Raw genomic sequence first — 12011 nt, 5'->3', positions numbered from 1 at the left:
TTTTGGTAACAACCAGGGGCGAAGTCACGGGGGGGGGGGCAGCGAGGGCACTAGCCCCCTCCCCACTTTCAGATATGGGGGGGGGGCAAGAGTATGTCTGCCCCCCCCCCACTTAATGTAGAACAAAATCACAGCTATGTTGAAATTATATTAAACCTCATTTTATGGCAAATTTATTTTATTTTCAGTAACAACTGAGTAAGCATTTCTCTTGAAGTAATAGTAATGTAATATACTTTAGAATATATCCTAGCAAATCCGAATCTCATCAAAATTAGTAATTTCTACAAGATAGCTGCAGTATTGGAGATTCTGATTTCGGTATACCTATGATGAATGTCAATCAACTTTAAGTGCATTATTTGAAGTCCTCTCATTCAACTAGCTTAGACAGGGGCTTGATGTTACATGTTTTACATCTTAATCATGGCCGTTGGCCGTAGGAATCGGGGGGGGGGGGGGGAGCATGCCCCCTAATAATTTTGCCGATATATAGAATACTATAGAAAACATAGCGACTATATGATTGTGCTTCCTCAATAATAACGTCTGATGCCCTTTTTTTTTTTTTTTTTTTTTGCTTGTCAAGGAATGTATGGTTGTGCCCCCTCAAAGTGAAATTGCTAATATCTTTATATTACACGTTTTACATCTTTCTTGGATTTAAGCCCCCCCCCCCCCCAATTTTAAGTTTGTGACTACGCCTCTGGTAACATCGATAGTTTGCTTTAGAAAGTAGAACTTACAGAGTTAAACTAAGAAATCCGAATAAAATTTAAACGAAAAGGGGCGCTACGACCTCTTATCTATAAGTACACAGAGATCTTGGCGAACAATCTAGCTACGAAGCGTAGAAACATATTTTTTTACTTTAAAAACCATATGATATCATTCTTGCTTGTTTTCTCTCGTTTTCAGGCCCGAAGGAAGCATTTTCTTTGGGTGGGGGTGGAGCAGTGGGCACAAAACAAAAATTTTTTGATAAGCTTCTCTCCCCCCCCCCCAACCAAAATGAGACATTCCTGTTGAGGGGGCACAACGATAAATTAGCCTTATTTCTTTTCTTATGTATTTATATACCGACAAAATTATTGAGGGGGCACAATCAGAAATTGCTCCTTATTTTATTGGTATAGTACATACTGGCAAATAAAATTGGAACATATATTAAACAAAAAGTTAGAATTAAAATTAAATAAGAAATTCAAATGAAAATATTAATATAAAATTGGAAGTTAGAATAAAAAAAAGAAATAAAATCTAAATAATTTATTTCAGTTGGAAGAAGAAGTTATAATAAAAAAAAGAGGATAAAATGTGGCACTGATGCCCCTCCATAGTTTCTCATTATCTAAATTCGACAATCATGTAGACTTTACATTTGTAGACTTGTCAATTGTCTTTGTGTTTTCTTCAGAGCGCGAAGTTTACAACATCAAAAATACACACATTCATAGTATATACTCAAAGTTAACACAGTTGTATGTTCGGAACCACATGTTAGGATGTCGGAATTACCTACTTACATATGTAGACTATGAAACTGATACGATTACAAGTTTGGATTTACAAACTTACATGTTTGGATTTACAAACTTACAAGTCTGGATTTTTGAACACGCTTACCCTCCATAGTTGTCTGTCGCTGTCGTCGTTAACTTTTTACAATTTTGTCTTCTTCACCACTGGGCCAATTTCAACTAAACTTAGCACAGAGTATCCTTTGGTGAAGGGGATTCAAGTTTATTCAAATGAAGGACCACACAGTCTTCCAAGGGGAGATAATTAAGAAAAGGTAAAAAAAAAATGGGCGCAGTCATTTAAAAATCTTCTTACCAGGAACCACTGGGCCAGAAAAGATGAAAATTATTTGAAAGCTTCCTGACATTAGTGCAGATTCAAATTTATTCAAATTATGACCCCCGGGGGTAGGTTGTGGCAATTACGGGCGATCAAAGTTGTACATGGGTATATATGGTAAAAAAAAAATTTAAAATCCTCTTCTGAAGAACACCAAAGCCAAGATCAGTCATATTTATATGAAGACATCCATAGGCAGCGTTGGTTTTAGTTTGTTCAAATCATGACCTCTGGGGGTAGGGTGTGGCCATGAACAGTCATATTCATATAGAAGCATCTTCAGGTTGTGTAGATTAAAGTTTGTTCAAATCATGATCCCCGGGGGTAGGGTGTGGCCACTATGGGCGATCAAAGTTTTCCATAGAATACTTAGAAGAAATCTTTAAAACATCTTCTGATGAAGAACACCAAAGCCATGATCAGTCATATTTATAGGTAAGCATCCAAAGGTAGTCTATATTCAGGTTTGTTCAAATCATGACCCCTGTGGGGAGGGTGTAGCCACAATGGATGATCAAAGTGTAACATAGAAAAATCTTTAAAAATCTTTTTCCCAGGAACAGGAAAGTCCTGAATAGTCATATTTATTAAAAAAAAAAACAACAGATAGTGTAGATTCAAGTTTGTTCAAATCATTACCTCCGGGAATAAGCTGGGACTATAAAGAGTGATGAAATTTTACATGAGAATATATAGGAAAAAGAATCTGCTGATTAACAAAAGGGGCCACAGTATAGATACTCAGGTAAGCGTTGTGGCTCATGGACCTCTTGTCTTTTCAATGCCTAGGATGGTCAAATAAGTCGTTGAACTCGGTCGATAAATGCAAACTCACTACCTTTTAAACAATGATAATTCCTAAAATATATTCACAGCACGATATGCATAGTATATATGCGCAGGATATTTTAAAAAGACATATACATCTACATCGTCTGCTGAGTGATGTTAGCGCAGATAAGCAGATCAGAGGGCGGATATGGGTGGATAGTAGTAGTAGCTGTGTTTTTTATCTACGTAATCCATGTCGGAATACAAGGGACAACTGGAATAATTCACACTGAACTGGTCAAGTCGACGTCTGCTGACCTGGCGGTGATCGGTTGGATTGGTTCTTTGATGGTCGGACTCTGTATGCTCTCAGGTAGTATGACTACAAGAACTTAGCAAGACGTTGTAGTTCAAGCTCGATTGACCGAAACAAAGTTTTAATTCATATATGGAAAAATCTCTACGAAACCTCTTTTATGGAACTCTTTATTTAATTCTAAGATAAACATGCAATATTCTAAGCTATGTACATTTAATTAACTTTGTTGAGTAAATACTTGAGTATCCTGATTTTTCAAAGTGTTTTAAACTCTAAGCTCTTGACGAAGCAAACACGAATTTTTCCCTGTTGCGTTTATGGGTTTTCTGCTTTTTATCATATTAAATACATAAAATACCTATGCTATTTGTGTACATATGAATATTTGCTTTAAATATTTAATTTGCTTTTAAAAGAATCATTGTTTGAACACTCCAAAACCTGAAGTTCATATTATCTAATGTTTCGAAATTCTGGATCCAGAGGATGTTATTTTCAAAATTTTAGTAGAAGAACCACCGATCACTATCACATTGTATCACCTGACTGTATACTAGATGGTCAGGTCCGAAGAAAAATACTTTTAAGATAAATTGAATTTTGGAATTTGTTTCTTCCTTCAAAGTTTATTGACGATGGACAAAAACCGAAAAGCAATGTCACAAGTGGAACTCGGGTGACTTAAAGTCTACCAATTTCGTTGTCTGTTACCCAGCTACATGAAAATATATTCTTACAAGAAAAGAAGTGAACGCGGGGGAAACTCTGTACCTGTGTCATAGAAATATCTTTTATGCCTTGCTATAAACGTATTTTGGCATAAACAGCTCCGTTGATTATACATTTCATATACTCAGAGAAAATTGAAAATACTAGAATTTACTCGTGTGTAATGAAAAAAAACTAAACGTTTATATATCAGTTGTGCGTTTACCATTCTACGAAAATTAAGATTTTCTTTATAAAGATTGTCTTCGTTCCAGCACCATTTGTGTCCGTCCTGACGCAGCTGGTATCCTGTAGAATACTGGTTATAATCGGAAATCTATTTATCAGTCTGGGATTCTTCTGTGCAGCCTTTACTTCGTCAGTTCCGGTGTTGATTTTGTGTCTTGGAGTTATTCCTGGTATGTTCCTGTGGGTATTTGTTTCTTTTTTAATGTTAAAAAAGGAAAACACGTAACTTCAAAACGGTCTATATGTGACATAATTAAATCTATGTAGGTTATAATTTTTCATGTATTTTGCAGGAATCGGCATGAATTTAGCCGAATTCTCCTCCACAATCTTACTCAAAGGATATTTTGTGCAGAAGTTTCCTCTTGCTATGGGAATTTGTCTATCTGGTGCTGGTGTCGGTATGATAGGATTCCCGCCATTTTTTGTTTACCTGCACGCAACCTTTGGCGTTAAGGGAGCCTTTCTTCTGTGTTCGGCCATTTGCTTGAATACCATCGTAGTTTCCTTGCTACTCCGACCGACCAAATTTCAGTTGCAAAGTAGGTACAAAGATTTGCGACCTCAGAGTCATCAAAAACTTATTACAACCACGGAATTAATCCAAATATTAAACACTGGAAGTCATATCTAAAACCACTATAGGGGGTTATCTAAAAGGGGTTAATTTTGTTCAAATAGTTTATTAAACAGATAAATGTTACTTGTACAAAATGTGCATAGACTTTTCAAAAAAGCTTCTGCTTTTTTTTATTTATTTATTTATTTTTGATATATTTAAAATGTTCTTTCACAGAAAAGGCATCGGAAAAGAAATGTTCCACTGCAGAACTTTTTGACTTTAACCTTTTCAAATCGCATAAGTTTGTTTTATTTGTAACGGCACACCTTTTATTCAACATTGGGTATGCCGTGCCTTTCACTTACTTGCCAATCAAAGGAGAAGAGGAAGGCTTCTCGGAGCAGTCGTCTGCTCTTTTCATAACATCACTTGGAGTAGGAAGTTCAGTAGCACGAATAACATTCGGATGGTTCTCGGCGAGGTTTCCGTGTGTTCGTACCCGAGCATATCTTGGTGCTGTATTCCTGGCTACCCTGTCCACACTTCCGGTTGCCATTTCGTCCTCCTTCCCTTTAATATTGGTCTGTTCAGTGGTGCTTGGTGCAAGCTCAGGTAACGTAGAAAAGTTCTAAAATTTACTTTCCATTGTCTTTGATGCAATCCCTCAAGTAAAACAACTGTTGGGAAGGGAAACATATTTTGTGATTGAAACCAAAAATAAATATTATTTTGATGATTTCTTCAATAATCTAAAATATGCCAAAACAGAACTTTTTCAACCTCTTTGAAATGGTTGAATAAAATTCATGTCAATAGTTTTTGTATATGCCAAAATTAATATGACTCTTTTTCAGTGCGGCCGAAGAAAAAACGTCAGATTAATTTCATAATAATCATCCTCAGGTACCTACAATTATAATTCCGTTTCTTTTCTAGCCTCCAAAGAATGCCATGAATAATTAAACTGGCATAAAGCAGAGTGGAAATTCATGTATCTGTGTTACATGAATTAATAGGTTATAACTCGAGACGTGAGTAGCCTCTTATTATACGCCAACCATACTAGTCCATGAATATTCTTTATTTCATTTTACAGTCCTCCACTGGAGCCGACGGTCCGAGTAAGTTGGGTGTTTCGTTTCCTTTGTTTTCAAAGGATGATCTTAAAACTTTTATGTTCTTTCTACAACAGGAATCACCATCACAGAGATACCTACATTACTTATGGGAATGTTGGGAGTGGACAGGTTACCTAGTAGCTTATCTATAACAGCTCTTCAGCAAGGTATCGGAGCCTTAATTGGAATCCCAATTACAGGTATTGCCACTTTAGAATTTAAAAATATTCTATTTTCAGAATACTATGAATTACAGAAAGTGTTAACTCAATTTCTTAAATACACTGTTTTACGAAAGGGGCTTTGCATAGAAGCTGGTAATAACAAAACTCTATTTTATTAAGTTATATACCGGCGGTAAATATAATGTACATACATGTAGCTCTACCTCGTGTAATTTGAAATTTATATGAAGACAGTGATAATTAGAAAACCCACAATATTTTTAGGTCGTTAATATGCAATCAATTTGGTAGTAATAAATACGAGTCTTTTGCTTCTCAGTAGGTCTTGAGTTCAACGAGATTTTTCTTTTTTAATAATTTAGATTATTTATGAATATATTTGAATAGGCCAGATGTATTCCCCAATATGACATATTGCTGTACCAGAATAAGTGCATGGTCCGTTGGCACTGTTATTTAAGTTTCTTCGAGTTGACAAACAGTATAATAAAATGGCGTGTTCCTGTCATTTACATCCCTTTGCCAGCATCAGGTGTTGTAGAGCAAAACTTCCCCCATGGCAAAGAACATCCAGTATAAAATTGCAATATAATAAAAGTAAATTTTCCAAATATGGAACGTTCTGTTATATAAAAAATTCCGCATAGCCGACCTTCCTACTTTTATAGTTTCGGTTTGAATTTTACATGTATTGTTAAATGGGCATGGTCACGACTTGAACTGATTTTTTATTATCATAATTTATTATATTGGATATTTCCAACGGTTAATCATAATCTGAATTTTACAGGTTAATTAATACGCGCATAACAGATGTTGCAATTTTTTGTTATGTCAACAAGAGCTCGTCTTTTAAGTTAGTTATAACAGGTTGTACAAAGAATGATTTCCGAGAAAGTGATTCATAAAAGGCATAGAGAATTCTTCAATTGTAGAAATGACTATCGTAAAGTTACGTAAGCAAAGCGAACTCCGGATACAACTAAAATTGTGGGGTCTACTCTATCGCAAAAAATGCAATAAAGTGATATAATTTTGCTTTATGACTATTTTTTTAATGGTAAGATTTTTAGTGTAGCTTTTTTTCCGTCGGGAGAATAATTGCTGTTTTGCAGAGAATCCGGGTTAAAATTTGCCACATAGCAAATCTTCCCAGGGGAATTTTTGCATGGGGAAACGTTTGTAAAAGAACACTGGATTAACAAAACAGCTACGCTTATGGTGACATAAATTACGACATATTTTTATGGTGACAGATATTACGACATATTTTTACATTGTTGTAGTCAACAGTTTTTCGAAGGTTTATTGTAAACAGGTAAAAATGGTAGAAGACACAATTTTAAGTACATCTATTTACAAACATATAGAGGAAGGGACAGCTAGACAGACAAAAGGACGATTATTAAAATCAGGCAATAACTTAAGGCATCGCTAACAAAAAATTACTATAGTAAATTATAATTAACTATATAATAGTTTGTTATAGTATCAAAGTTTTTCACTTTTAAAGTAAATCAAAGTTTTTACTATAGTTTATCAAAGTATTTTTTATATGAATTATCGTTATTTTTTTTTTTAATTTCCGGAATCAACTTTTTTCAATATGAAAGTAGATATTACTTGTAAATTTACATATTATTTTACAAGAATCACATCATTGATATGTATTTCAAGGAATATTAGGGCTCTTAATACTTTCTATTTCCATTAGTGAACTCTTCAAAATTAGAGGCGCATTTGGTCGTCTGAATGGGACAGCATGGCGTTGCGGATAATACAAAACATGCCCATCTCAATCCAATTTTAAATGTTAAATGTATTTGTCATTCCAATTAAAGAACAGAAGAACTTATAGACATATGTAAGAGATCGAGAACCCTAAATTTATTATCCATTAATAAAAAATCCGACATTTCCGAGGCATGTGTATTGTATTTCGATGTACCATACGATAACTAGATACATACGATCAACAATAGATATAAATTGATATCATTGTCATTCCTACTCTTGATGAATATAAAGTCCACAACAATAAAATATTCCATTGGCATTTTCTTAGGAATTGTTCATCGACATTCAATATATTGTTTACATGTTTATGTTACGTTTGTCCCAGAAATCCCGCGAGATTTGTACATTTTCCGACTTTTTCACAAAAGAGCGCACTAAGAAGAATAACTCTTCCATAGTGGAAATAGAACGTATTTTCAAAACAAGTTCTAGAGTAAAGTTTCATAGTAAATCAAAGTATTTATTACAGTTAAATATTGTACACTATTCTTAACTATAGCACATTTTTGTTAGGGATCAGACATGTTTAACATAACAAAGATTTCATAGAATTTTAATTAGTGTTGCTAATAACTCAGATAATAAGAAAAATCCATACCACGGCTTATCCACTTTATCAGGATAATTATTGTACGTTATTGATTTTCACCATTCAAAATGAAAACTTACTATTCACTCCAATATAGTTAAAGTTTAGTATTTTTTGCCCATTTTGTTTTCAATTCATTATATTCCTGATCATTATATTTATAGAGATGATATGTCGAACTGCTGGGAACAACAATATCGCATTTTTCTTCACCACTGGCGTCTATGCAATGGCTCTCTTCCTTATGACTTTATCTTTCTACTTACCTGAAAGAGATTTGCCCAGCTCATCTGTACAAACACAAAAGTTTGAGCCGAAAATCGACGTACCGAAACCGGAAGTCTTTGTTGTCGATTTAGTTATTTTGGAACCGGAAGTCACCGGTCCGGCAGCAGCTTAAGGCCAAAGGGACATTCACAAGCATTTTCTTATGGAATACACATCGATATTTTTATGTCATATCATTGTCTTCATTGCGCACGTCGTGTAAAGTTAATTCATTAAAGAGAATTTTTTAAAGGTTTTATTGTTCTTCATCTTTCAAAGGTATTCTGTTGAAAATTAAAGTGGTAAGTTTTTGCACAAATGCTTTAATTATAAGTATACGAATGCATTAAAATAAACTTAAAAATCAGGAAGCAAGAGGAAATAAAATTTTAAAACACAAATTCTTTACAGATATATGATTGATTATTAATTACATGTAATTGGAAATCTATCCATATCAAGACATGTAAATTGACATCGGTAGACCCATAGCTTATACTTTTCTTCATTAAAGCAACACTGTGACGGACAAACGGGAAAATTGACAACAGTAGAATTTTTGCATGACACATGCAAATTTTGTTCAGTTCTTGAAGATATTAGGTTTCAGAAAATTACAGGTTTCAGAACCTAAAAAATCTAATTTAATGGAGAAAAATAAAAGCAAAAAAAATCTTCGTATAACCCATCACAAAAATATTGCTTCACTTCTTCCTCTCTATTGTACGCATGCGCTGAAAAGTTGAAGAATTTACCATGGTTTCAATTGAATCAATTCCATAGAGATAAATTTCGGATGACTGAGAATTTTGATGCAATCTTCAAAAAAGATGATCATAACTTATTCCTTACTTCTGCTTGCTCCAATTCAATGTTGTTTACAAGTTTCACGGTAAAAATAAAGGACGCGTGACCTTGACTTTGTTGACATTGACGATAAAAACAAAGCGAAAGATACATTTGTTTTTCCGGCACTTATATTTTGCAGTTTTTTTTCTTGCTTTACAGTGCAGTTTAGTTGTCAAAACTTCGCTATAGTCATATTTCACAGAAATCTTTTGTTTTGTGATACAATTTTCTTAAAAGAAACACATGGTTTTGACTCATTATGCAGCTTTAAAACTTAGATAATACAACTTATGATTGAAGATAAAATATCTTATGCGAAACATTACCTCTACTTTTATGTCTTCATAAAATTCATTTCTCTATTTGTATCATAAAACATTTTCAAAATATTGAAAAAAAAATATTATTCTGTCCTTTTTAGCGACATTATTGTACTTATTCATTGATTTCAGATATACATGTACTTTTTAAGCATTTACGTATTGTTGTTTATCATTCATAACCGAACATTTTTTTCCGCTGAACTCCCACACTTCCACCCCTACATTTTTTTTCCGCTGAACTCCCACACTTCCACCCCTAGCCCTATCCCTACTTCACCTTTTCCCATAAACAACTTTCACAGTAAATATAAGTGTATGTGATTTTTGTTGTTATGATAGGTACATGTATCATGGACCATTTCGAACTGAGTGTGGGTATATGTCTAAAGCTGAAATTTATGTATACTTGCGGTAGTTAATAAAAAGATTAAGCTTAGCACCAATTAATTTTCTTAACCACAAGTTTCTGAAGAGAATTTTGAGGGTGCATGTGTACAAAATAAAAATTAAATGACTTCTATTTAAGCGATCTGTTTGTTGTCTATAATCACTGCTGATTTCATTTACATAATATGATAATTGTTGTCTCTGATATCGCTAATTCTTTGAATTCATTGCACTTGAAAGTTTAACTTAAGAACTACAGAGGCAGCAACTTTTGATATATCTACATGTACAGTAGTATGCACACCGTAGCGAGATGTTCTTAATTTCGATGTATATAAGCTAATATTAGTCAGTTTTACGTCTTGCTTTGAAAGGAGAAAAAAAATATTTTTAATCAAAATAGAGACGAGCAACCAAAAAATAAACTTAAGTTTACAATATTTATAAAAATATCTGTAGGTACATGTATTTTAAAAAGGAAAAGCAACAACGTCTATCGAAAATTGAAAAAAAAAACATCAATGCTTGTAACCATATTTTTAACAAAATCTCCATTTCCATTGGCATTTATTGAAATCAAACAAAATCTCATGGAAAAGTGTGTTTTTAATTGATAAAGTAGTATATTACTATATTAAAGTAGTATACCTGACTTGGGGAGAGGCAGAGACCATTGCCAAGAAGAGAGCTGACTGACGAGGTCTTGTGTTGACCTTATGCTCCACTGGGAAGAGGATTGGTAGGTAGGTAGGATAATACACTTTTGGCTACCATGCTATATACATCAATTTCATTTAAATCATGCATATCTGAGACAGGTTATTCATATATAAACGTATACACTGTTTGGAAGGAACATGACGTAAGGGTGAGGAAAAATATTTGAAATGAGACATATGTAAAATAAGACAAGCAGACAATCTGATCCTAATCAAAATGAGATGACGCTGTGAATATGATCTTTTTATGCCTCTTTTAGTGAAGACTGATCCGAGATAATTTTGAGAATATTCCATGGCCCTGAAAACTAAATTGGACAAGAAAGTACAAAATGTTTTCTTCTTTTTCTAAGCATTAAGTCAGCATCTTTAGATTAAAATAAATTCAAACCGTTTTCTATACAGAGAAAAGGGTAAAGACTGAAGAATTGAAAAATATTCAAAAAAATATGCAAAGGAGACACTTTTGAGCACTATTATATAAATAGTGCACGTTTTTGAGGGTAACAGTTGAAATTGACACCCCAGGGAAAACCATTGTCAACCGACGCGTCAGCGGAGGTTGACAATGGTTTACGGAGGGATGTCAATTTCAACTGTTACCCTCAAAAACGTGCACTATTTATTTTATTATACTGAATGTCTTATTGATTTCGGATGTCATATAAAAAATTCGGAGATCGTCGTTAAGTTCACGCTTAGAAAGCTTTCACACTAACCACTTCTATTTTTTTTTTTCAGTAAGAAAGCTTCGGAAAAGATTTACCAACCTCTTTATTGTTTGTTTGCTACTCAAAAAGTCCTTTATCATCTAAAGTTTGCACTCGCAAGGATGTTTCGTCTGTCGTTTGTTGTTTTCAAGTAAGCTACATCGGACGCAAACTTTTATTGACGTCGTTTATTCGGCTTTTAAACGCACAACCGACGTTTTGAGAATTCTACGGTGAACCGTACGCGCATCATTTGAACGCATGTGACATTTTCGTGATGTTACCCGTTGTCAAGTGTGTTGCTAATGCTGAGGGTAACATTACGGATTGTTAAATCCGTCTAAACCAATCAGATTTTAGTATTTAACATGAAAGTATAATAAATTGACTTACTTCTGAATTAGAAGCTTTCTTCGATGCAATTGCAAAAAAATCTCACTTTAGGACTCGTGAAGATTATGATGACGTTTGAATGAACAAGCATTCTGAGAGTATTGCATTAGCCATACTAGTCCCCTACCGACAAGTGTAATCTGGTTCTCGTTAAAAATTAAAAAATGCCATAATTCCGTCAAAAATCAATGAAGCAGAACAAAAT

The 12011-nt window shown here is 33.9% G+C and overlaps 1 protein-coding gene across 2 annotated transcripts; it reads left to right on the top strand.

Annotated features, from left to right (window-relative positions):
• The first annotated feature begins 2746 nt into the window (after window positions 1-2746).
• On the top strand, window positions 2747-8659 carry LOC133174470 (monocarboxylate transporter 13-like). Of its 2 annotated transcripts, XM_061309593.1 has the most exons (6): window positions 2747-3004; window positions 3934-4077; window positions 4201-4449; window positions 4704-5081; window positions 5662-5787; window positions 8323-8659. In XM_061309593.1, the coding sequence occupies exons 1-6, from the start codon at window positions 2806-2808 to the stop codon at window positions 8556-8558; spliced, it is 1332 nt and encodes a 443-aa protein (XP_061165577.1). In that variant the 5' UTR covers window positions 2747-2805; the 3' UTR covers window positions 8559-8659. The 2 variants fall into 2 exon arrangements, with proteins under 2 accessions (XP_061165577.1, XP_061165578.1); XM_061309594.1 differs by lacking the exon at window positions 3934-4077 and having other exon boundaries at window positions 2750-3004.
• Window positions 8660-12011: the final 3352 nt, after the last annotated feature.

The sequence above is a fragment of the Saccostrea echinata genome, unplaced genomic scaffold (assembly GCF_033153115.1).
Source record: "Saccostrea echinata isolate AGI-Se365-2 ecotype Australia unplaced genomic scaffold, CSIRO_AGI_Sech_v1 ptg000058l, whole genome shotgun sequence".
In the NCBI taxonomy this organism is placed as follows: domain Eukaryota; kingdom Metazoa; phylum Mollusca; class Bivalvia; order Ostreida; family Ostreidae; genus Saccostrea; species Saccostrea echinata.
Note: the sequence above shows the minus strand (reverse complement) of the source record. Positions and strands in the feature narration are given on the sequence as shown.

Bases quoted from the DNA above. Each gene is read 5' to 3' on its own strand.
- LOC133174470 (XM_061309593.1), top strand. From the start codon at position 2,806: ATGTTAGCGCAGATAAGCAGATCAGAGGGCGGATATGGGTGGATAGTA. The intron at 4,450-4,703 runs GTAGGTACAAAG...GTTCTTTCACAG, and splicing joins GACCAAATTTCAGTTGCAAA to AAAAGGCATCGGAAAAGAAA. The intron at 5,082-5,661 runs GTAACGTAGAAA...TTTCTACAACAG, and splicing joins GGTGCTTGGTGCAAGCTCAG to GAATCACCATCACAGAGATA.